This window comes from Neocloeon triangulifer, unplaced genomic scaffold, assembly GCF_031216515.1.
Source record: "Neocloeon triangulifer isolate White Clay Creek 2 clone unplaced genomic scaffold, ASM3121651v1 ptg000005l, whole genome shotgun sequence".
Classification (NCBI taxonomy): Eukaryota; Metazoa; Arthropoda; class Insecta; order Ephemeroptera; family Baetidae; genus Neocloeon; species Neocloeon triangulifer.
In genome coordinates, this window is record NW_026775548.1 from 1,005,937 (window position 1) to 1,033,268 (window position 27,332).

The 27,332-nt window shown below is 35.0% G+C and overlaps 1 protein-coding gene across 1 annotated transcript in view; it reads right to left on the bottom strand.

The window, feature by feature from the left end:
• LOC132193848 (forkhead box protein O) overlaps positions 1 to 27,332 on the bottom strand; it is a 47,208-nt gene that overhangs the window by 10,061 nt on the left and 9,815 nt on the right. The window contains exons 2-3 of the mRNA XM_059614770.1: positions 1,910 to 2,312; positions 1,335 to 1,591 (exon numbers count right to left, since the gene is read on the bottom strand). Of these exons, the coding sequence (XP_059470753.1) occupies positions 1,335 to 1,591; positions 1,910 to 2,312 (660 nt within the window). The remainder of the gene's footprint in view (positions 1 to 1,334; positions 1,592 to 1,909; positions 2,313 to 27,332) is intronic.

A 27,332-nucleotide genomic window follows, 5' to 3' on the forward strand; every position in this document is an offset into this window, starting at 1 on the left:
TTTTTTACTGACCTATTGATTTGATTTTTTCATCTTAATTTGGCTGATTGAAAAGTGATTTGGTGAAATTTTTATAAATTTTGGTTGAAAAATATTTTTTATAAAATTACTTGTTAAATTTAAAAAATTCAGTCTTCCCGACAAATTCAAATTTTCTTATGAGATCTACGAACAGAGAAAATTATATACCATCAAAATTGGGCCGTTTTTTTGCAAAAGCAGTTTATCAGCTAAAGAAGTTTTTGAGTAAAAAGTCTTTAAAGATTAATCTCAGTTTCTATGCAACCGACGTGGCGTGTAAAAAAATCAGGGTGCAATAAAACCATCATCAATGATTCCGCCGCCGTCGCCACTGCGGCGCGCGCCCAGGTAAAACCTGCGAACGCGACAATAAAACGTGCAAGGAAGGTAGAAATTCCCAAGAATAATAAAGCTAATCATTCCATTTTTAAATACCCAAATCGATTTTGTTTCACAATTTTTGTCAGTTTCTTGAATTTGTTTGGTTTTTCCTAAAACTGATTTTCAAAGAAGTCGAGGCACTTCATTTTTTTCCCTTAAAAGTTCAATAATATTTTTTAAGACAAAAAAATTTGTTATTATCATGGCGAATTTTAACACCTTTTGAAACAAAGATCTGTTGTTGTCCAGATTCCAGATGCGGGAAAACTTTTTAAGGCAAAAACATCTTTTTAACTTCCTTCCTTTACTTTTCTAAAAATAAAAAAACAAATTCTATAGAAAACTTGTTGCGTAATTTTTATATATTTATGGCTTGTCCGCATTAGAAAAAAATAGATCCGCCCCAACAATATTTGTTCATTTTCAATCAGGGATGCCAATCTCATCCCCTAAGAGTGCATCTTTAAAGCGAAAAATAGATTCAAAAGAGCCGCATGCACTTTATTTTTCAATATCAGGAGCAGGGCAATAAACGTGTTTTCATTATAGGACTGCGCCGTCTCCACTGAGGGTGTTTTCCCGAATTTGGTCAAAGTGTCAGATATTCAGCTGGTGAATTATTTTGTTTTAAATGGCAAAAATATTGTAAAAAAAATTGTTTTTGCTTTGCAAGATGAAACAACAACATCAGGTTTAGAAAGTTAGGGAGACACATTCACATCAATATGAAGTTTCATAAAGAGATTTGATTTTTTTTTTTAAATTCACTTCAAAATAAATTCTGGCAGAAGATCTTTGCGAATTGTTTAAAATCTGTCAGACTAAAACAACTTTTTTGGCATCAAAATGACAATTTCCCCGTTTTTAGAGACTTTAATTGAAAAAATTTAACACAAGAAGGTGAATTTCTTAAAATTGAAAAGCAGACTGACCTCTTTTTTGATGTTGTAAAGGTTGCAGGTGCACGCCTGGTGTCGGTGCAAGAGACACCCACTCTCAGGGTAGCGTCTGTGGAACTCGTAGGGTGGCGGCGGCGGCGGATATGTCGTGGGCTGCAGGTGCTGTTGGTGGTGGCCCAGGTTGTACACGTCGCTCAGCTTCATCCCCTCGGCCAGGTTGCCGGCGAGCTGCTCCGGGCCGTACCTGCTCTCGTACTGCATGCTCGGACTGTACTTGCCAACCACATCTCCTACAAAATAAAACGCAAATTATTAATAAAAAAAAAAAAAACAAGCCAATAGTAAATTTACATTGAAAATTAAAAAAAAAAAGTTTTATTTATAATTTCAATTATAATCAATATGAAACTTTAATAAAAGTATATTTGTCAACCAATGCGATCACTTTTTAAGCTATTTAATTGATGGAAAATATGCAAAATTGATTATGCTAATTTTAATCTAAAATTGAGATTCTTCATTACAATAAAAATAAATTAATCAAATACAGTTTTGAACCTATTTGGAATTTGTTGAAATTTGTTAGAAATAAAAATTGGTGTACTGACCACTCTCTTGGGGGCTCCAGGCGAGTTGCGAGTCGGACTCGACGGCCGGGATGGGCGAGAGGCGTCCGCAGGAGGAGGCGTTGGAGGAGGCGCGCGGCCGGAACTCGGGGCTGAGCTGGAAGCCGGGGTGGATGGGCGAGTCGGGGAAGAGGTCGAGGCCCTCGGAGACGCTCGAGCTGGGGCTGGGGGTGGCGTCGAGGCCGTTGCGCAGCGCCTCCACCTTCTTCTTGACGCGGCCGCGCCGCTTCTCGAACTTGGACGTCTCCATCGAAGTGGCGCGGCGCCGCGCGCTTTTGCCCGGCTTCGCGTCCGGGTTGATCATCCACCACGACGACTTGCCCGTGCCCTCGTTCTGCACCCGCATGAACCGGTTGTGCAGCGACAGGTTGTGCCGGATCGAATTCTGCAACACGCCAAAATCCAGCAACACACAATCAGCATTTTTTCGCAAATTCAAAGCAAATTGATAATTTACAACCGAATAAGCGTTTCGAATAAGAATTAGACTTTGATGTTGGAAAATTAAGAGTCCTAGGCTAAAATAAAAGTCCTATACTATTTTCCAGTTTTTTTTTTTGGTAATTAAATGCATTTGCAGACTTACTTTGCTATCAAATTGAACTGATTTTTTTTTTATTCATTTCTCAACAGAGAAGTTAGTCAATAACAAAATGACTTTTTATTTTATTTATTATAGATCTCTTATCTCTGAAATAATAATCTGAAAATCGTGAGAATTGTAGAAAATGCAAAAATAAAGTATTAATCGTTTAAATTTGATTGCAAGAAGCTCAGTAAAAAATTAACAGAAGTGGACTAAATTTCACAGCCCTGTTAATTTGGAATATGACTTTACTTAAATTAAAAAATTATAATTTTTTTATCAGAAAATAATTTATGGTAATTTAAATTAATACAAAATTAAAAACAGCATAAATATTAATTATTTCTCAGGACAAATTACTCATTTTGGTATCATTTTAGTTCATAAAAAAAAATCAGGACTTCAAATTTCATTTTCCGGGATTGACGTGTTTTGTATTGATTGTTGGAATGGAAATTTCTGTTGTTCTTGTGCAAGGTAAGGAAACTGGCTCGGCGTAGGTGCTGCGGAGGGGGAGGAGGAGAATGTCCGGCAGGTACGGATGAGCCAGGTCGTGTGTAAGGCGCATTCATTATCTGCTAATGGAGAGGCCCCGGGCAAGGTTACCCGCGTCTCTGCCTGCCTCTCTCGCGGGCGCAATAAAAATCATTATTTGTCGCCGCACAGACTAAAGAGCAATGAAGAAAAACACGGGGAAAAGAATTAAGGAAACAATTCGAGGCGCGCGCGCGGCTTCTGGAATTACGCAATTTAAAAGTGAACTGGGCGGGGATCGAGCAGGGATGCGACGAGTGCTTTCGACACTCGCGCGCTGCCAAGTTTAGATTACAAATTAGTTTTGCGCGACTTGATTTTCTCGCGCTGGGCTTCTTCTTGCATGTGAAATAAGTGTGCGTGCTGGAAAAGAGATGCGCCATATTTGTTGTGATGATGCGCGCAGAGCAATGAGGACTATAGATTGGAAAGCCAGGGGCAAACCTGGCATTAAATTAAATACATTTTTCCAAAACTTGTGTCAATACTGAGTTAATTTTATTTACTCAAATTAATGGGCTCAATTTTATTTCAGAAAGGAATTAATTGCCGAGAAGGAAACCTTCTTTGATATTAATTATCAGTGCGAACCACAACTTTTCAATGGATAATGATAGCCGTATTTATCAGTTACCACGAATAATCTGTAAACCAAAGCCACAAAAAACTAATCTGGACAAATTTCCTTGGCAGTTGATCATATTAATTGAAAAAAAAATTGAATTTTGATAGAGGCTTAAATTATATAAGTGTTTTTCCTTGTAATTTAAATGGTCTTAAACTTTTAATTCACTTTAAATCTTATAAAATTAAATTAAAATTACTTTAAAAATAAATTCAATCATCTTGAACAAATTTCCATAGTTTTTTTTTTTTTTAATAATATTTTTTCCTATTTGAAAATATTTCCTCCTTCACACGATTGAGGAAGTACTTGTTGTGTCATTATGAGGCTGATTCCGCCACTGCCGAGCAGGTTTGTCAACTCTGTGAGCCGCGTAATAGATGGGCAAAGTTTAGTCGCAGCAAAGCAGAGCTTTGTCATTATGTTTAAATGTTAATTAACATACATCACGTCAGGCTTTGCTTTTGAAAGGCGGTCGGTCGCATTAATAAGTCGAAAACTAGTGCTTCGTTCGCCCTGCGCTTCTTCGGAATGCATTTCTTTCGGCGCATGCATAATGTCCTGGCTTTTGTCGTCGGCCAGCATCAATTTTTCACCGCACACGGAATTCTCGAGTGTTTGACCAGCAGGCCAAGTCAATTATGGATGCACCTGCGCTGACCTTTGAATGTGTTCAAACGAAAACGGGGATTTCCATTGATTATCATTTTGTGGCCGAGCGACTTCTTTGTGTGGCCAGTCGGTGGAAGCTAAATTTCCTGCCCAGCACAGAAAGTTTCACCAATTCCAACAGAACTTTCATGAATTTGAAATAAAATAAAAGTTGATAATGAAAACTTAGATATATAAAATAAATATCATTTTATATTTTGTTGCAGCTTGATTTTGACATTATTTAATTAATTAATTTTGTTCACAATTTTAACATTTTTTTATGTTTAGTTGAACTAACTGTTTAAATTTTTTCTATATTAATATTAAGATTAGAAAAAAATAAATTCCATAAAACATCAATAAATTAATAAAATATTAATAATTAAATAAACTACAAACTATAAATTAAGAGCTCTATAAATAAATATTATCATAATTATATTGATTGTAAAAAATTTTGGACCTACACAGGCTCCGAATTTAACGAACAAAATTATAAAATTGCACTCGATCCTCGGCCGAGAGTATCACATCAAGTGCGGCGGCAGTTATTGTCATTATTAGAATTTGATCTGACGCCGCCGCATCTCGCTCAATCGTGCGGTCTAACGAACAGAGGAATGAACCCACATCAATTGGCCCGCCGCGATTGTCCCCGATTGATTTACGACGGCCGTTTAAATGGAATTAATTGCCCCTCGCATGCACATAAATTAAACGCTACAGGTCCATTTCCAAGAGTGCTGCTCTCTTCCCTGCCTTTTTTATGCACACAAGAATTTATTTTCCCTGGAAAAAATCACTCGCACATGCCTTAGTTCACACCTTAACCGTCGAGGCAATTAATTTGCTTCAAAATTTATTGGCTCATCAAGTCGATTTGCTGCTTTTGTATTAAATTTGATTACAAGAATAATAAATTAGCTAAATATTTCCATCTTAATTTTTTATTTACTCAAGATTTACTCGTATATTTAATGAATTTAAATTAAAAGTTTTATTTATTTTGAGCTAAAAATAATGTTTAACTGGTCAGTCAATTAATTTTTTTCCGCCAAGTAATTCTAGAAATTTAAGAATTGTTTTTTTCTTCACTCTTTCCATAAATTAACTATTTTGAAATGTCATTTTTTGTAATATTACTATTTCATACTTTTTTGTTCGAAATTTCAAAGTGTTACATAAACGCAAAAATTCGCTAACAAGAGGAAACTCCTGTTGCTCTTTGCATCAAAAGAAGAAACTTGATCCAGCACACATTGTGCGTCAGTTGCGCGTCCGAAGGGGGTGGTTGCTTGGTCACTCAGCGGCCGGGGGATGGATGCATCAAGGTCAAGCATCAGCTATTTTTACAGATCTTCAGCTGCCATTGTCTGGCATCGATTGCAGCGCAGCATCCGATGGGGGTGGAATTTTTCTTGCCTGTCCACGGGAGACGAACGATTCGAGCGAAAGAAAAGGGGTTGAAAAAGGTGCTTTTTTGACAGGACGACACGATTTTTGGTCTAGACTCGTCTTTGAATTTGTGCGTTTGCGAATGAGTCTCGAGAGCGGACAAAAGTGAGCGGCATGAAAGGCAAATTGGGGCTGCGCTTTATTTCTGGGAATTTAAACGCCACTTAATTAGCGTCGCGCTAATTGCTAATTAGCTGCTTTTTGTCGCTTTCAATAAACGTGTTTCGTTTATACAAATTTATTCTTATTAGTTGGAAATTGACTCTTTTTAAAAGGCAATTGATTCTAATAGCAAAATTAAAAAGGTTCCAATAATGAAGAAAAGTTTTAGAAAAATTATTCTCAGTTTCAAAGGATGTTTTGTAATTTAAATTCATTTATTTAAAATTTCCTTATTTTTAAAAGATAAAAGCAATAAATTTTGAAAATATCTAAAGGCGTCAAAAGTGAGATCTGGTCGAATCAGAGCGATGTGGATGCCTTTCAATAAAACAATCAACTCTCGAGAGTGACGCAATTTGAAGGAATAAAAAATCAGATGTTAGATGCGGATGAATGATGCATTCGGGCGATTCAAAAATGTCAACGAGGGTCAAATGAACGAGGCCGCGCGCAGATCAAAACGCGAGACACGGCAGAGTCTGATGCAGTATAATCTGAAGAGGGAATAATTTATCATAAAACGCGCAATCTCGCTCCACATGTGCATCTCTCGAAGATGTTTCATTTCAATTATTTTATTTAATCCGAGGACACAATTGGACCAATTAAAATACGGAGGAGCAGCAACAAGTGCTGGATTGATTTAATTAGCTCAAATTTAGTAGAGCTCAATTTAAAACGAGGCTTGCATCGCGGCTCCAAAGGTCTCAAAAGTCAATCGCGTTAATTACGAATTTAAATGCGAGGATGGAATCACAAAAATTAGTTCGGCTTTAAAATTTAATGTTCAAATTAAAAATAATAATTTTTAAAGAAAATTTAAAACTTAACCTTGACAAAAAATTATTCTTTGCAGCATAAAAAGTCATTAAATAGGTTGACGAAAATGAGTCACGCTTTGTTTTCATTCTCAGTGTCAAGTGAAATCATAATACAAGGAATTTTTGTGAAATGTATCAGTAAAATGCGTTATAATTATTCGTTTTGCTCCTAATTTGAAAAATAAAATTCCATGAAAATTCCATATGACAAAACACAATGAAATAGTAAAAGGCAGAAAGCGGAAGAATGATGCGGTCATTATTGATTAAAGATCACATAAAAGAGAGAGATATGAAATAATTTATATTTATTTGTTCTGTGCTGTTCTTTTACGTTTGATGTTGGCTACAAATTGGTAAATATGAATTTCCAGAAATCTTTAATATGGCGCCAAAAATCAATTGCTTAGTAGATTTTTTTCTAATCAAAGCTTTAAAAACCTTTAAAACTTATTTAAAAATTAATTTTCATCGTTGTGAAGAACTTGAATTCGGAGAGTCGAGCATATAATTATTAAAAGGAGTTCATAAAAGGGGGCATATCATGTCCAGAGCGTGCAGCGACAATGCATGCGAGCAAGAAGAAGAAGTTTGTGGTGTAAAAAGAGTGAGCAGCCCCCGGGGAGGGCAACACGCAAAGCTGGCTTTAATTTTAATGAAATGCAGGGGTTCTGCTCGCCCCAGAGAGAGCCACGACGAAAAGCGGGTCTTGCTCAACACCCACGTTAATGAAATGTGCTCGTTGCGCGGCACAAACTCCGCATAATCCACCTGGGCACAAAAGTTGACCAACGACCTGTGACCAATCGAGCATATTTTTAAAGAAAAAAAAACTTATGTTTGAAGTTTATAAATTTTGAACTTTTAGATTTTGTAAATTTGATGTGAATCAGTTTAAAATTTTAAAACAAAATTGAACGTTTTTCCCTTCTAGAAAGGCGCGATTTTCTCATATATGACGGATTAACTGATGTGGACATCACACTTTTCACTCATTCTCTTGACAATTTCCAGTTGATCAATTAAATAGGTGAATAATGCAGATTGCTTTGAAAGTGGCAGCAAAATAATTAATTTCATACTCATATTCTTGCAGGAGCTAAAGAGCGATTTAAAATTAAATTTACAATCTTTCCACTGGAAACTTTTTTACACTCTCACGATTTTTGCAAGAAATGAATGCAATGAGAGAATTCCAGAAAAAAAATTGCGCCAGAGCAATAAAACAAGATTGATTGGCTTTTATAAATAATCTTCTGCACGAGAAGGCAAAGCACAAGTGCGGTGGTATTTATTTATTTATTATTATTTTTACAAGCACCAGCGCCACTTGCAGATAAGGCGAAGGTGGACGCGTGCGGAAGGAAAAATGTTGCTCACCTACATAATTAATTCAGTCGTGATTCTGCAGCAATGGCAACGGAGGTGTGCGCGTATGAAAAACGTCATTATCGCGTGCAAGTGGATTTTGCAACTTGCAACATTGTAGTAGGCGCTGCAGATTGAAACGCAATTTTTTTCTGCTTCCCCGTTTAAAACGATGCAAATATTCAATTCCTTCTACTGCGGATACTTTTAAAAAATAAAATCCAGTGCATTTATAAAATTAAATTTTTTAGTCAATATAAAAATTACATTATTTGGCAAAATCTTAAAATATGAATTTTTTTATTCATAGTAATTTGTAATTTTTGTTCAATTTTATATATTTTCATTAAATTTATTTCACTTTTGTCTCGAAACTTCTCATCAGCAAATGAGTCTTGGGAAATTTATATGAGACGAGCGTGTATAATTTTCTCCTCGGAAGGATTTTCTCAAGAGGAAGAAGAAATATCCCTCGTCTCTATACACACATTTTGGAAGAGCACGGAAAGTAGAGTGAAAAAAAAATGCTGGTAATAATAAAAGGGGGATGATTTTTGTGAGCGAGCGGCGCTTTCTATCTATCTATGCGCCGCCGAGAGGGTGGGTGGGTGGGCGGTTGGAAGGGGGTGGGGGTGAAAAATGATCCATTAATCTCTCGCAGTTTTCGTCTAGATGGCGCCAATCCAAATCCCTGCGCCGCGCTTTTTGCAATTTTCATAACAACGTAACGCAAACCCACCCCCGCCGCTCTCCCTCCAAAGAAGAGACGCGCTTTGCTCTACCTAAATCATCCCCTAATTGATTCATGCCCTCGCAGCCCTTTCTTTTCGGCCAGTCGCTCGGAATTCCATAAATTGCCAATCGGCCTGGCCGTGACCAATTAATTTTGCCTCAACCTGACATAATTTTTTTGATTACAAAAATAAAATTTTCTTAGATTACAAAATACAATTGACATTTGTAAATTTTAAAAAAATTCTAAGCCAATTGAAAAAAATCATTAGATTGAACATTTATTGGATTAATTTAGAATTGAGTTTAAATAATTATTTACATTTTAATACTCATTAATAAATTTCAATTTTAAAGTGATAGAAATTTGAAAAATGTCGCTAATTGCAAGAAAACGAAAATGAAAGAAAATATAAATTTCAACTTTTTAAGATGTTTTTTCAGGGAAAAAGGAAACGATTATCAAAAGTTCAATTTTGGTGGTTTTAATTAATTTTAATTCATTTAGTTTTGTTTTTCAATAGAAATGATTCCTTATTAATTAATGAACAAATCCTCCTGATTAACCTGGTAATTTAACTGATTGCTTAATTTTTTATTCTGATGAAAAAATTTCGATTCTTTGCATCCGAACAGGATTTTATTTTAAGGTTTTTTTTTCATTTTATTAATTCCTCTTTCGTATAATTTTCAATTTTGAATCTGCCGACAATAAATCTCCTTTTTGGAAATTAAATTTTCAACTTTTGAGGAGCGATTTGCACAGATCCATCCATCCATCACACGGGGTATTGGTGCACTCGGGCGTGCGTCTTTCGAGAGCGAGTGAGACGCGTTCTCGTGTTCTCCTTTGTGCGCCTATTTTCTTTTTTCCTCTCTCTCGGTTTGCATACAGAAGAAGAAGCCGACGGACGAGAAGAATGCTCCCCATCTCGGTGGTGGCACGCGCGCGTTTTAAAAACACACACACACACACACTCACTGCAGAAGAAGCATCTCAGCGAGCAGTTGATTTCTTAAGATGACGCATCAAATCATTAATCAAAAGCGTTCTGAATAAAGTAATGTTGTGGCTGCGCTTTTTGCTGCTTTTTGCTCCTCCTCAGCCTCTCTCAGTCGAAATTGATTTGATTCATAGTGCGGCAGTCTCGAGGAGAAAAGCTTTGGAAAATTTCGTATGTACTACGAAGACGTGTTTTGTTTACGAGCGCGCGTGCAGCGGCCACGTGGCTGCTGCGATACACGCGCTAATTTGTAAACAAGCCGGGCTTTGGTGGATATTTTGCTGACGGCAGCGGCGGCGGTTTTGTGTTTTGGGCGGGGGATGCACAATGCCCCTAGTCTGCACCCTCGCTCGCGGCGGGGTGTTATTTTTTTTTATAATAAAGTTTTTCGCTCATTCAAACGCACTTTGTTGTTATTGTGCTTCCGCTTTTTGTAATTTTTAATGGTGCGAAAAGATCGATTAAAGTGCATAAAGAGCAGCGATTGAAAACAAATTTTGAAGAGAACTAATTTCTTTTTTTATAGATAATTAAAAAAAAATCAATTTTCATTACAATTTAAATTAAAATATTTTTATTAATCAATTTATTGTTGAATAATCAAAACGTTGTGCAAATTAAAAAAGGAATATCTTCAAAAGATATTTTGAAATAAAATAAAATGTTATTTATTTTTTAGCTAACGAAAATATGAAGCATTATATTAATTTGCATAAATTTATCTGTAAGATTCAATTGAAGATAAAATTTAAATATAAATCTTGCAAAAATCTCAGAATCGGCCAAATTTTTTTTTTAAACTTCCTATTAAACTCGCACATTTTTATTCCAATTGACAATATTAACAGAGATAAACTTACAATTAGAAGTGAATGGTAAAAAAGGAACTTTTTTTATGTCTTTTTATCACAAGTCTCAATTAATTTAATTTTCTTCTACTCATTTTATTCACGAAGGAAATTTCATTCACTTTCAGAGGGGAAACGTCAATTACGTTCTAAATTTACGCAAAAACGTTTTTCAAAGAAGTGATTATGGAAAAAAGCGACCTCTACGTCACTTGAAAGGTCACGTTTGTTTTAATTCCCGCGTGCGCGCATTTTGTTTCCGAATCTGTGAGTCAAACGCGAAACTTTCTGTTTACAAAAATGGATCAATTTCAATATTGAAATCTCTCGGCGAAAGAAAAATGTAGAAAATTCTCTCTCTCTCAAGTTTTAAACTCGTTGGAGGAAAAAAAGACAAGCAAAAACGACTCAATTGGAAAATCCCCGAGGCTTTTTTTTGCTCTTGTCAGGTGTCAAGATTTCGTGATGGTTTTGGGGAGGAAAATAATATAATGTGTGTCCATTGTGCGCGCGCTAAGTAGATTTTTGAGTACTTCTTCTGCAAGGCACAGATCATTGGGCACGGAATTCGATGTAATCCTTCAACAGAAATGGTGACCGCAGCAGGCGGGGGTGGTGGTGACAAAAACGAGGAGGCTTGGGATGTGCGACTGAGTGGCTCTCGCCCTCGGCACAATCCAACAAGTGTCCCCGCTGGGAGAGCGAGTAGTTGACTCTCGCCTCAATTACAACAACTTGCTTCATGTAAAACTGGCCCGAGGGTGGAGATTTTAAGAAGGAAGCAACCGCAAAAAACCAACTTGAACATGAAAATTCATTGAGAAGAAGAAGAAGAAGAGTGCTTGGCTCCATTCATGAAAGTGGAGAGAGAGATTTTTAAGGTTTTTTGCAGCCTTCAATTTCCTTTCTTTTGTAAGGCAATTTTTCAGCCTGTTGGGTTGCAGAGTAAAAAATAAATTCATTGAGGACTTTGAATTTCCAACGATAAAATTTAATTGCAAATTTTATTATTAAGCTTGAAACTAAAAAATTGTTTTATTAAATTAAACATTATAAAAGATAAAAAGTATTTAATGAATAACATTTAATTTATATTTTTAATTATTTTTCGTCTCAAATTTTGAGGTGTGGCATTTTGAGCACGATTTTTAATTATTTTTTTCCGCAGAGTGATAAAAGATGCGTCTCATATTTCTCTTTGATACGCGCTTGCAGTCATATGGATATTCTTTTATAGAAAAGAGAGAATCTGCATAACGATGTGCCCGTGACACGGAGGGGCCGAGACTTTGTGATTAATGTCCAGCACTCAGTCAGTTACACCCACTGACAGACAAATCAGAGGCCGCAGCCATTTGTCAGCAGCACAATGCCGAATTATTAGTCCTCTTATTGCGCTCCGAGGTGTCCTCAGGGAACTGCCCGCAGCTGCTAACAATACAAGGCGATTTTTTTTCATATTTATAATAAAAATTGTTGAATTTTTTACATCTAAATTTATTTCTTGATTTAGAATTAATTATTTCAATTTAAAAATTGTAGTTTTAAATTTTACGCATTTTAATTTAAAATAATAATAAGTGTTGTTGAAACACTTTTTGTCTTCTCTCTTTTTCAGTGAAAATGAGACATTTCAGTTGTGGAAGTGCTGTGAAGTGATAGTGGTTTGGCGTTCGTTGCGTTTTCTTGGCTTCCGAAAACGTCACTGACAACAATGCTTCCTTATATGTAGGATTGCGGTGGTAAAGAAAATCACACAAAATTCTGCGGGGCACCGAGATAAGCGTGTATATGGAAGAGAGATAAAGCAGAAAGTGAACAGAACTCGGAATATATGTGGGACTGAAGCCAAAGAGAGAGAGAGGAAGTCCAAATCAAACGAAAAAGTAAAAACCGTTTGCGGTTTTCCTCGAAAATATATTTTAATAACTAGTCTAGGATATCTCGACCCCAAGCCTTTTAAACTCATTAACGAATAGGCCAGACTTGTTCGGAAAATATTTTATAAATAAATTAAATATTATGTTTAAATAATTTGAATAAATTGCAGAGTGATTTTGTTGTTCATTATATGAGCGAGTGTTTAATTTAAGAAGGAACTCTCTCGCTCTGGTGTTGAGAGAACGAGCTGATATTGGAGGTTAATTAGTATTAATTAAGATAACGACTTCATTAGCTCACGTGCGCGGGGGAGACACCTTGAATACTTAAATCTTCATTAGTAACTTGAGAAGCAGATAAAAAAAGAGAGGGAGCAGGAAGAGTTAGTTGTGCCGCGACACACAGATAAGAGAAGCACAGAAAGACAGGCGCGCCGATGCAATTACATAAAACAATTCAAGCAACTTTAACAAGGGAAAAATGTCATAAAACCTTTGAAATAAAACAAAAATATTTAAAAAAAATTAATATGTTTTAGTTTAAATTTGAAGGAATTGAAAGAATTAAATGCTTTTTTTGGTGAAAATTAAAAGTAGGTTGTCCTTTGGGAAAGCTCCGTAGCGCCGCTGCGCAGGTGCTTGAATTCTAGGCCGTTCAATTAAGTGCGGCGATAATTATTGAAAAATTGCCACTCTGCAAATGAAGAGGGCCAGTTGTGTTGACACAGGCCGCGTGTTGTTCCACTCGGGGGGAGCAAGAACAGGAAAGTGCGTATATTTAGAACCGCGCTAGCTCGCCTTATAGGTTTAATTGTTATACCTTTTTCGCAGAGAAAAAAGAAAACGGAGACACAATGGAAAAGCGCACAGGCGGAAAGTTGCGCGCAATTTAGAATATATTGCGTTGGAAACGAGACTTTTTATTTATACAAAGTTGAATGAAAGATTCTGATACATCAATTAAGGTGCGATAAATTATTGCAGTGGCGGTGCATGCAGGTCTCGACAATATCCCAATCAGCCCCGGCGCGTGTTTAATTATTGTCGCTTGTTCTCGCACATGACATCGACGCGACAATCCAGAGACACATGCATGACTCTCATCCTAAACACCAAGAAGAATAATATAATTATTCATGTGGTGTGGGAAGAGAGCTACGTATAATTAATACAAGTGTTTCAGAAGCTCAGATTTGCTTCAATAAATTTTTTTTCCTTTTTTAATAATTCGTTGTTATCTTTAAATTCTCTGATTCAATTAAAATTTGCAATTCGTTTTTTTTTAAAAATTTTACCTGATTTGAACGGTTGACTTCAGATAATTTTTTTTTTTTGCTTAAATTATATTTTTTGATCTGATCTTTATTTTCAGTTCATTATCTTTATTGATAAAATGTGTGATTTAAATCTTTACAATTTTTAATAATGATCAAATAATTTGATAACTTTTAAGCGATTTAAAGACAAAATTTATTGATTTTAACTGAATTCAACTTTGAAACGATGAAAATATTGTTTATAAAACGGAATAAATAAATATTTATTTTTGAGTTAAATTAATAAATTTTTATTTTTATTTTAATTACTAAAATGAGCATTTAAAAAAAAATAATTATAGCATTTTATTGAAAAAATTTAGTAAATATTATAATGTCAGCATTTTATAGTAAAAAATATTCTCTAATTAAATATATCTTTACACATTTGATAGAAACAATGAATTAAAAAAAAAGAGAAATAACGACTTTTACAAGTAAAATTATAATCCATTTTTTCTTTTGCAAAATTTTCGCTTTCTTATTTTTAATTTTCCATGATCGATACAACTTTGATCTCTGCTTTGGAATCGACGTTCAACTCTCAGCTGGAACAGGAAGCTGATAGCCGAATTAAAGCAGGAAGAAGGGACAGAAAAGCGGCAGTTTCAGTCGAATGAGTCGGAAGCGCCCCCAGCTCGGCTCAATTCATCCCCATTTTTCGGTTTTGCATGCGTAATCCGGCCCGAGCAGCAGCGATTTCTCGTCAAAAGGGGGCGAGACGCAGATGTTGTTGGGCATTATTGTTGCACTGGCCCTAATGATTGCATCAGGGGGGAAGCATGCAACCCTTTCGGCGGGACGCCTCCCCCCACCCACCAGCCGCGCTTCACCTTCCTTATATTATATTTTTCTCTGTGAAAAGTGCAAGTTTCACAGAAAACTCATTCCTTTTCAAAGCGATCGAGGGCATCTGCGGAGGAGAGGCAAAGGGGGTGGTCAGAAAACGCAGAAAAGAAGATGCGGAGAGCAGATTTGGATGTGCCTCGAATTGGGAACCTCCTGAAAGACCGGCCTTTACATTCGATTCTTTGATTTGATTTAATATATATTTATTAGTTTGAAAACTAGTACATGTACATTTATAATTAATATGTCAAAAATTTGTCCATTGCACTCTTGATGACTAATTTAGTCCTGCACGAATTGTCACTTTTCAATCACTTGAACACAATAGTACAATATCTTGATTTTTCAAATAATATTTACACGCCTTTTTGAAAGATTTAGTACCTTCAATACATTTAATATCTGATGGAATCTTATTAAATAATTGGAGGCCGCTTTGAAATAGTGATTTTTCTCCAAATTTCTAATTTTGGATAAAAATTTCTGCTTGAAAATTTGTTTCTGAATGGATTGAAAAAATGTATAAAAAGAAAAATGATTTTTAATTGATTCTTTATCAGTTTTGATTTACTAAATCAGAATTAATCCTATTTTTTCAATAAATTTTCAAGAATTCACAGAGAAATATTATGATAGAATTATTTGTGTATATTTAATAATTTGCAAATTTTTTGTTTCCGAACAGCCAGAATTTGTTTGAAGGCTCCGGCAGCCTCCTTGTGATGGATCCAGAGAGGCCACAAGAGGTAATACAACTGCATATAAATATGATCCCTTTCAATTTCGCTTCACAAAGTAACAGAAAAGCCAGTGGGGGTGGTTTTGGCCGGACCGCTCCACTCGGAGATGAGATTGCATAGAGCGTGGGAAAGGGGTTCACATTTTGGGTGCAAAAGTGGTCGAATTTACCTGCGTCCTGTACCGCCGCACTATTATATTGACGGGTGACGCGGTGAATAATCGTGTCGTCTTTTTGTCACCAATTTACTCGCGCCACAAGCAGGGCGGAAACGAATGCTCTGGATCAAAAATATTTCCAACTATTCTGCTCTTTCCTATTTAACATTAAAAAAAAGCGCACTGCAAAAATTAAATAAAAGATCTTTAAGCTTTGTAGAAATAATTTTTAGTCCTAATACAAGATTTGCTTTTAAATTCATATTTGAAGACGATTTAAAGATAAATATAAATAATAAATGGATAGTTTGGTTTTTTTATTTGTTGAGCTTTTGATAAATAAATAAGTAACCGTTTGGTTGTCAATAATCGCAGATTGCCAAGCCATTTGCTTGTCATGTCAATCAGTGCCAAGCGCTTTGAAAAGAAAGTGCAGTTGAACCAGTTTTCATTGTAAAATGGGCACTGCTTTTCTTATCACGCTCGCAACCTCTTTTTCCCAATTTTCGCAATTGGCCCCTCGCGGCGGCTTCGTGTGCGTCCGACTTGGCTTACATTTTTATCTGCCATTAGTCTCGGCACCCCGAAGAGGTAATTGTTAAATTAGACCTCATCACGGTCGCGAGCCGCGCAGGGGGCGCGGAAAATAGTTGCAAATTTTCGAAAGACAACGAGGGCAGCCAGAGGAACTAAATTCAATTCAAGGGACGCAGGGTCAAGGTCATTTTTAAATTTAAACCATCAAATTTTAATAAAATGCTAAAAATAACAAAGAAAAATAAAATCAATTTATTGGAATAAAGTATTTTTATTTTATTCAAAAATGAATTATGATAATGGTTTGCAAATTTTGTCTCTCTAATTCAAAATTTGTCACAATGTTTCATCATTTTTTTTTTCGAAATCTTTGGAAAATTTGGGAAAAATACTTTCGATTTTTAAAAGATTAGAACGTTTTTATTGTGAAAATTTACACTAATTTTAAAGATTTATTTAAAAAATACTATAAATTAATTGATTTTAATTATGAATTTAAAATAGAAATTTTAAAAAAAAATTGCATTATTGAAATAAGCACCTGAAGGTTAACCACTTTTAAGTGCGCCAATGCAAGACTTTGCGAAACCGTTAAAGGATTTCCTGGTTTGCTATTGTTCCTGTTTTTTTTCTGATTAGATAATTTAACTTAAAATTCCCACATAATTAACAGGGAATTGAATTTTCTCGCCACTTTGGGTGCAAAAGAGGCGGAAAAAGGGGCGATCTTTGTGCGCCTCTTTTTCTTCTGGTGGTGCAGTTGCGGTGATGAGTTGCCTGCCTGCACCGGAGAGGAAACTCAATCCGCAGCCAGATTACCTTGATTCCGCGTCCAGAGCGACAAGCTTTGGCCGTCCCCATAGCACTTTTTATACATTGCACGCCCAACTCCCGATTGCAGTTCACATCTTTTCACACTTCACAAAGAGTTTCAATTGTTCGTTCATCTCATAAAAATCATTAATATATAATTATAAATTAATTTAAAAATTTCAAGAACCTTGCAAATTGTGATTGAAGAAAGACGAACTTTCTCTAGAGGAATGCGAAAAATGTTCAAACAAATAGAAAATTATCAGTTTTCTGAATTCATTCAATTATTGTTATTATTTTTCCTTTTGGAAATTGCATCTGAAAGAATCAACAAATTTAAGTTTACTTTTACCATTCCTTGAATTTTCCAACATATTTTTGCATCTTATTTTATTTAAATATCTTCATGCTTTCGTTGTAGTTTTATCTCTCTTAATTACAGATAATTTACAAAATTAAAACAATTTCATAGAAAATTATTTTATGAATAAATAAGTTTTTAGGCAACTATATTTATTCCTATAATATTTTTTACTTCATCTTAATTAAATTGACAAAAATCTATCAAGATGAGATATGAGTAAATATTTCTCACATTTACTTTTAGTTCTTTTTAAAATAATTATTAAAATTTTATTCTAGGAAGACTATATGAGCAAATTTTTGCAAAATTTAATGAAATTCCTGTCTGTTCGGCTGCGATTAATTAAAAAGTGCGGCGATGAATAAAGGAAAGCATGCGTTGGGCGGTTGGTTGCGAGCGAGGACTTTGACGGACACACGTCCCGAGCGCTCTCGTTATTCAAATCGCAGCGCCAGAGGTGATATTATTATATTTTACGCGGGGATTAATATATGAATATATCTCGTGATTGTGTCAGGACAAGTCGTCAGAACAGTGACGAGGTGTTTAACGAGAGTAAATTTCGCCTCGGTGTCCCTTTACATCTCGTGAAAAGAAAGAAATATAAAGAAAGAGGAAAAGAAAAAGCGAGGCGCGTGATACATTTTCATTCGGTTGAATTTTCACCTCAAAGCCGCGATGACCGCATCTTGCTTTTTTCTTCTTTAATTCTGATGCCGCGACAAGCCGTGCTGACAACTCTTTATATATCCAAGAGTAGCGAGATGCACTGCTATGCATTCAATTAAACCACCACGCGGCGGCGCGAGTGACACATCTCGAGAGAGTTGCGTAAGCACAGGAATAATGAGAAAAAAAGGCTGCTGCACGTTTTGCATATTGCAAAAAGATCATAAATGATTTCTCGGCGGCGCCTTCACTCATCGTTGGCGCATCAATGCTCAATTAGCTCGTCGAGTTCATCACTTGATAGATCCAGATCACTTCATTATAACGAGATTGCGCAAAAATGATAAAATTGTAAAAAGTGGTCGTGAATAATCAAGCATTTAAAAATATGTAAATATAATCAATAAAAAAACTGTTTAAAATAAAATATTCAGTATTCTCAAAACTCATTTAAATTGAATGCAGTTTTAAATCAACTTAAATATTCCAATGCTCATTTCACCTTCCTTGGTTTGATCATAATTTTTAAGCAATTATAAATTTTATTAATTCAGCCTCCAATATATAAGAGTGAGAATTTTTATTTTTAAATTAACAAACCATTTTTGATGCAGAAAAATTAAATTTTATAAAATTTAATAAAATGAATCTTGGTAAACTTTCAAACGTTTACAAAAATTCAACAAATTTAAATAAAATATTAATGGAATTTTGCCGGAAATTTAAAAAATTTAATTGCTCCATTAAAAATTTTAAGTTTTTATCATCTAAATTTGAAACATTCCTTTGTATGGCCTTTTCCGTCGCATTACATTTCAATATTTGAAATCACAATAATAGATTTCGCAGACAATGAATAAAACAAATCTTATTCACGCATTTGCTATTCGAGCAGCAATTTTCCCGTCGATAAAATTTCTCTTGGTCTCTGCTGCGTTTATAGAATTGTCTGGTGAGGACGCGGGATTTTCGGAGCATTTTTTCGTCAGTCCGGCGTGTCCACTGCAGAGGCACCTGTTTGTGATTTTAATAATAAGACGTGCGTACGTCACGCAGGTGGCGACGCGCGGACGAGCGAGAATGAATATTATAAATGCGAGTGACACCGCAGAGGAAATCTTTGCAAGTGACCACAGCATGAATATATAAATCCATCGTCTCATTTCAAAATCAAAACTGCGTCGCGCAGCACAGCGGCCGCGGGGTCACCGGCAGACACGTGACGTCACACGCAGCGCGGCGCGGTCACATGTCCAGCACCTTTTTGCACCTGACACTGCAGCCGAGGACGCACTTCTTGGTTAATCCGACAATTATCTAGAGCGAAAATAGACTGCCGGCTTGACAAGGCAATTAGCAGCTTTTTTAAATGTAAAATTCAGTTAAGGACAATTTTAGCCCCACGAATTAAACTTAAGAAAAAATAGTTTTCTTTTTTTTGTGCCGGTAAAAGAAAAAAAAATTGTAAATTGATTATAATTTGATGACTCTGATTTAAGAAATTTAATAAAAAAGTCTATTTATTAAGAAAGAGATCAAAATCGCTTTGCATGGATTTGAAAATAAAATTTTTAATTACTTTGAAGTGTACGTGTAACAAAACCCAAATTAAATTTTGCATAAAAACAAGTCTCAAAATATTGGTCTTCAATTTTTTTAGCTTCGACACCTTTAGTGAAACTTAACTGATTTTCATAATTTGTAATGCAGGAATCAATCACTGCAGCAAATTAGTCTTTTAGGATGCAAAAATATGAGTTGAACAAGGAATAATGTATGAATATTTTAATGAACGACGACCAATTTAAAACGAAGATTGTTTTCTTTTGCATAATGTCTTTTGTATTTTTAGAATCAATTTATCTTCCAATTTGTTTCTATTACAAAAAACCGCAGTCATTTGGAAATTTATAAAAATTAATTTTGTATATTTTTCTTAAATTTTTTTTAAACTTTCTAAAATAACATTTTTTATTGAATTTTTATAATGTGTTAGCCAACTGAATTTGAATTTAAACAATAAACTTTAAAATGCACCTTAATTATTCGTGACATTTTACTGCCCTTGCAAGTTTTTAGCATATGTTGAAGATTACACTTAATTCTTGGCGAGTTGATCTTCTTCTTCTCGTGATTAATTGTAATTAATAATAAATCGTGACAGTTCGTCCGGCTGAAGACACGAAGATAAATCCGAGAACGCTGAGTCGGTTTCATGCTTTCCCGAAGATTATGCGTGTAAAATGAGGCAAGTATGTGTGATGATGCGCTGTTGGCTTAGCGACATATTCTCACTTACAGCTTAATTCTAAATATATGACTGCACTCGTCTTATTTGCATCAAATTATGTCTCGCACGCGGCCATTATGCTGAGTAAGCTTCATTTTTTTAAGCAAGAAGCAGAAAAATTATTCATATTTTTCCACGTGACTTCAAATTTATTCTTAATTGTGCTTTTTAGCTATTTAATTTCTGTACAAATAAAATCTTATAAAACTTCTTCAAATAGAAAAAAATTAAAATAAAACCATTTTAGCTTTTGTCAAATGGAACAGTTAATAACTTTATTTATATGTTTCAAAACTGTTGGATTTTTTAGGGTTTCGGAATTTATTTTTGCGTTTGCAGCGCATAACAATGTTTGTGCGTCGTTTTTCTCTTCAGTCGCACAAAATAAACAGACAAAAAATCAGCTGATGCTCCGTCAAGTGAGTTGTTTTGATCTTGTTATCAGCATCTCGATTTTTATATACACGAATGCATTGAGCCACGCCATTATCAAAATTTGAGGGAACGATGTGTGTTGGGAAAGGAGGAAACCATTATCGGGCACGACTTTTGAGCTGTGATGCAAGTGAATTACTTCTTCAAAATGCTCCTCCTCCAGATTTTGCGTAACCCACGAAAACCTGTGCCACTTTGATAATAAAAAATGTGCCCAAAAGACAAATAAGATTTTTCGTCTGGTTTTTTAGACTAAAAAGATAATGAAACAAAATCAAAACAAACTCGATACGGTTCAAAGACAGTTGGAAGGCCACACTGTATCAAAAATCGTGAAAAATTGTTTACAAAACATATTCATTGTGCCATTCCAATCTTGAAATAGTTTTTTTTTTATTTTGTCAACACTTTAATTTAAAATATTTCTTACAGTTTAAATAAGGAGATTTTGTGAGTCTATTTTTTAATTAATATTAACTTTTCTTTTACTAAAAATTTAGCATTTTTCGCAATTCCAAAATCATCATCAGCAAAAAAGACTTGCATAAAATAATTCAAAATGAAGCAATTGAAGGAGAGGAAACTTTTTTCTCAATCAGCATGAACAAAAGAGTGGAAAAGTGCTGGTCGAGCTCTGGCCGGATTTATCTACGAGCAAAGTTGCTTCTGGAAAGAAATTATTCTCCGTCCACATTCTTTTTTTTTGTCGTCGTCGTCGCGCGTTATTGCCCTGTGCTATATTAAACTGATGCTTTTATCTTATCTCGCTCTGTTGGAACGAAAACTGGACGCAACCAGACCCTGATTCTTCTCAAAATCGGCGCCCCCTTTAAGAAGAAGTTTGAAAAGACAGAAAACACAATGCATTTTTATTTCTTCTGGTAATAAGAAAAAATCCGAGCTGAAGAAAAACTTCTTAAATTTAAATAAAATCAAGCTGATTATTCAAGATTCAAGAGAATTTTTGAATCACTTTAGAATCAAAAGAATTTGGAGAATATCTACTTAAAAATTGATCTTTTTTCACATTTATTCTGAGCAATATTAATTTAAAATAAATTAATCTTCAAAATTTTCTTTAGAATCAATGTTAATTATAAATTTAAAAAATTCAGCCCTCCCAGTTTATTCATTTCTTCTTAGGATATCTTGTCAGAAATGAGATCTAAAAGTTTTTAAATAATTTATAATCGTTTAACAAAAGAATCACTTTTAGCAAAAGTCCCCTGAATTGCCAATTTCAATTTTGAAGAAAATTATTAAGAGACTCAAAGAATCAGTTTGATCTGAAACATGCACAGTTCATCCCTTGGTCATTTGAACTAAGCAATTAGTTGCAATAATTACTGCCCAAGAGGACCCCGCGGGGGGCGCGAGATGATTTGCCCGTGGTGTGGCCGCGCGCGCACCGTTAAAAGGATTCCTCATCAGCGCGCGCGGGCAAATTGCATTTGGATCAACAATTGAGTGTCGCCGCGCAAGGAAACACCAAGAGAGAGTTTGCATATATAGTCTGTGCCACACACATTCGTACAAAGGCAACGGCAGATAAATAAATAAATACAACGCCTTGCAGCAGGAAATTGTGAAGCCGTACCGCGGACTCGCTCTGCGCGCTGCTTTTCTCGCCTTTTTCTCTCTTTCTCGCGCGAATAGCGAACATTTTCTATGTTTTCTGCAGCAAAAGGACGCCTGCCGCGCGGGGATGGGGCGGCCGTACCCCTTTTACAACAAAAGTGTGTGGTATATTATACTATGTACTTTGTGAATTATCATCCCCGGCGCCCCTTTGCGGGTCAACAAACGCCGAGAGCAGCTCGCACTTTGACGCCTCTCGTCAAATACAAAAAAAAAAGAGTCTTGCGCTAAAAAGGGCGATTAAAAAAAGCCGGCTCCGATTACCGAAAGGAGAGAGAAATACGAGAAGCTCTGCCTTTGGGAACTTAATTGACATTCGGCAACTACAATTTCCCATTTTTTATTTACTTTTTTATTGCGATTTGCTCATTCCTTTAAAAACTAAATCATTTGAATATTTTTATCATTATCTAGATAAAAAAAACTTTATCTACACCTAAAGTTCAAACAATTCATCATAATATTTTTACAAATTTTATTATTATTTCTGTTTAAAAATAAAAATTCAAGAAAAAATTATAAGCTGTTTTTTTTTTTTAATTCAGATTTCAAATCGAAAGAAAAAATTTTCAAATTTTTATTCGTTCTGAATAAACGTTGAATTTCTATTAAAAATTATGTTTAAATTCTTCATTAATTTATCTAGAAAATCCTTTACAAATTTGGTATTCATATTTGAAGTTGCATAATATGCTAAGCAACTGAATGAACTTTTTTATGGATTCGTCCCAATAACGTCCGAGATAAGGTCCACAATAAAGCTTATCTGCGCCGATAGCATTTATAAGATGTTACAAAACCAATAACGCGTTGACGAACGAGCCACCTCTATATAAACTTCTTCGACTTGTATTATATTTTTATTTATTTCTTATCAAAGACACAATCTGCAGCATCTCTTTTTAATTATATATCACGTGAGCTGCACTTGTTGGGGATTCTTTTCGAAACAAAAAAGTGATTCATCGAGAGCGGCTGATTCACGCCGAACGATTCCTTTTGCTAATTAAATATAGTACGTAGATTTGAGGAAGCTTTTACACGCGGCGAGCAGCGGCGAGAACGAGCCTGCTCTGTTATTTATAGCGCAGGCCTTGACTCGCGCGCGCGATCTGCGAACACTGCGCGAAAACCGAGATCGAGTGTGAGAAAATCGCACGCAGAAACAGTAAGGATTATTACACAACGATGGGAGCAGACCAGAGCTCTTCAAATCATAATATAAAATATATAAATTTTCTGCGTTGGATAAATTGAGAGATGGATTGTTTCAAAATCCCTTCATAACCATGTAAAAGTTTATATTTTCTGGTTGAAAAGTCTGTTTGATTTTTTATTCGCACTTAAAAACTAAATTCACATTTATACTTCAGAAATATTTTATTCAGCTTATCAGAACACGATACTCTTTAAAATTTCTGGAACTTTTTCAATAATTTTATAAAAAATTTTGACATTTTGACAATGTAATTTTATTTCCCTCTTTTGGAATTCGTTTTACTGATTCTTCTTAAAATTAAATCGTGCTTGTGGATATTCTAGAGAGTCGATGTTTCGATTTCTCATTTACTCGTTACATTTATTTACAAAGTGTTCAAAATAATTTCCGATTGAATCGGAAGAAGTACCTTGGACTTCGTCATTTATGTTTTTTTTTCTACTTATTAACGCAAATAGAAACGTAAATATTGTACTTATTCATTTGTTTTGTGCTTGTACATCAAAACAGTAAATAAATTTTCTTAATAAATCTTCCATTCAAGGGGAGAACAAAATCTTTTTTTTAATAATGAACCTATAAATTTGTTTTCATATAGAAATTTGAGCTTGAAATAATAAATAATTTAAATTAAATTTGGAGTTCCTTTCAAACTGAACTGCACTTCAAATTTTAAATTGCTCAAGTTTAACTCTTGTGTGGTATTTAGAATCATCTTTCTCGCCCCTTTGCTCGAATGCACCTGTTTGTCCGTCTCGAGTTTGTTGCTACTGCGAGATTTTCACCATTTCTTCTCCGTTTGCATTTGCAGGACACACACGACGAGGATTTTGCACGTGCCTTCCTTCGAACCGCATTTCATGTGTTTGTGAGCGAAATAAAAACTGTGCTAATCTTGCAGAAATAACACTCTGCTTATTATTAAAATACTGTAGAGGAGGTTGTGCTGCGTCTCGCTCACTTTGCATCATCGCACTTGATACGCCCCGCGCGTCTCACATGAGCCGCTCTATTTTAGCTCTCGCGCGAATAAGCATTGAAACTTTTTTTCGCTCGCCATATGATGAATTTCATACGAGGACGCGCTAAAACTGCCGATCGAAATACAACATGGGTCGATAATTTTTTCAATGATAACCACCTGTCCATAGGCCACCCCCATGTGGTTAAAAAAAAATCCCAAAAATGTTTTAGAATTTTTAGAATTTTTTTTCAAAAAACTCAAAATTTCAGTTTTTAATTTTTCTATGAGAGATAAAAACTTCTAAACAACTTTTCTAGACTAATTTTGCAACGCCCGACAACTTTTCAATGCTGACCAAACGTGTACAAACACGTTTAAGGTCATTTTCAGACAAATTTTGACTTTGACTGAAATTTTCGAAATGAACGCCCCTTTGGATTTTTTTGCAGGTATAGGGAAAAATATAGCCCATCTAATTTTGAATTGATATGGTGATTTCCAGAAATATATTATTTTTTGTTTTTCTTTTATTAAAAGGTGAATGAATAAAAACGTTAGATTTTGGGTTTCCTAGTGAGGAGTGAAATCTCGGAATTTGCTTCAATCGTCCGATTAATTCTCGCGCTAAGAATTTACTTTGAAATATAACTTTTCTAGACGTATTTTTAGTTTTCCAACAATTTTTCAATAGTAACCAAACGTGTACATGCACGTTCAAGGCCATTTTTAGACAAATTTTGATTTTAACTGAAATTTTCATAATGAACGCCCCCTCCGATTTTTTTGGTGGTATAGGAAAAATTGTAGCCCATCTAATTTTAAATCGGTATGGTATTTTCAAATGTATATTATTTCTTGTTAAAATTATTTTAAAATTAAAGTAAACCAACTCCGACCATGAGCGTATTTTCAGCGCTTGAAACGCACAAAACCTAATGTTTTTATTTGTTTGCCTTTTAATTAAAGATAAACAAAAAATAATGTATTTTTGAAAATCACCATATCGATTCAAAATTAGATGGGCTACATTTTTCCCTATACCTGCAAAAAAATCCAAGGGGGCGTTCATTTCGAAAATTTCAGTCAAAGTCAAAATTTGTCTGAAAGTGACCTTAAACGTGTTTGTACACGTTTGGTCAGCATTGAAAAGTTGTCGGGCGTTGCAAAATTAGTCTAGTAAAGTTGTTTAGAAGTTTTTATCTCTCATAGAAAAATTAAAAACTCAAATTTTGAGTTTTTTTAAAAAAAAATTCTAAAAATTCGAAAAAATTTTTGGGATTTTTTTTAACCACATGGGGGTGACCTATGGAAAGGTGGTTATCATTGAAAAAAATATCGACCCATGTTGTATTTCGATCTGCAGTTTTAGCGCGTCCTCATATGAAATTCATCATATGCATTCGTGTTCCCAAACATAAACAATGAATTAAAGCGTCGTCGTATTTCTCTTTTGTTGGAAATTCACTGCAGCGAAATAATTTGTCATAAAAGCAAGCAGAGAATTCAGATTGCAAACGAATTTTGCAAGAGGCAGAATTTAACAAGATCGACTCAAATTAATAAGTACGAGTCATTTTTAAAAGTCTAAATAAAAAACAAATGCATATATTAAATGATTTCCTAAAAAAATAATAATAATTTGAAATGAAGCATTTTTTTAAATTTATATTATTCTATATTTTTATTATTATTATTTGTTAATAGTTGAAAAGCTTTTCAATTAAAATTTAACACCTTTTTTAATATTTACAACGACCAGTTCAAAAATTGCAAGATAAGAAATGTTTGGAAAACCGTGTTTCGAGTCTTAATTAGCACAAAAAAGCGTCAAGTGATTCGCACACTAGTTGGATTTTAAGTAATTGAGCATATATATTGTGGCGTTGGTTCCTCGGCGAGAGCTTACATAAGCGCATTTCCTCGCGACGGAATTTTGCCAAGAATGCTCGGTGCTCGTCGCACACAAGTTCTGCGTTTCCCTCCCTTTGGCTTCTTTCCGCGCGTTTAACACATTAAGATGATTATTAAGAAACGGCCAGCGAGCAAATCCAATTGAGAGAATAAGCAGGGGGCACTCAACTCCATAATTCAAACTTCCCTAACACAAGATAATATAATAAACAAATCTGAATCAATTTGATTAGCAAAACAGAGGACAAATGAAAAGCATCACAGAGAGATTGATTATTTTAATAAAATAATGATAAATAGTTAAAATTTTAATTATTCCATTCCTTTTTTTAATTTTTTGAATGATATTGTTCAAATAAAACCGACTAATTAAAAAGAAGATTTACGAAATAGAGATCAGCGATTGGCCACTAAAAATCCCCAGGCTGGCCAACTTTAAGCGGATTGTCTTTTCGCTTCTAATTACAATATCGGCCGGCCGGGCACAGGCATCGAGTATACTTTGGTGGAGCGGCGGCAATTTTTTTTTTGTGAGGGGGGCACTTAGCTTAATCTAGTGATAGGGGTTGAACGGACAGATTTAGGGGCAGCAGTTTGGGGCGGCGACCGCCCTCCCGACCAGCAACTTGACGACGACTCAGCACTATACGTATGTAGCAAAGTTATCCCGTAAAAGTAAGTAGTCTGCTCGGGAACGCGTCGTTTTTGGCGCCAACCCATCTCGCCTCCGACGAATCGGCCGGCAATAATATCTCGGCTGGCTCGGCTTCCTCTCTGCTCTGTATATTGAAAAGAAAAACGCTGCCGAGTGAAAGAGAGGGATGCATTTTTCGC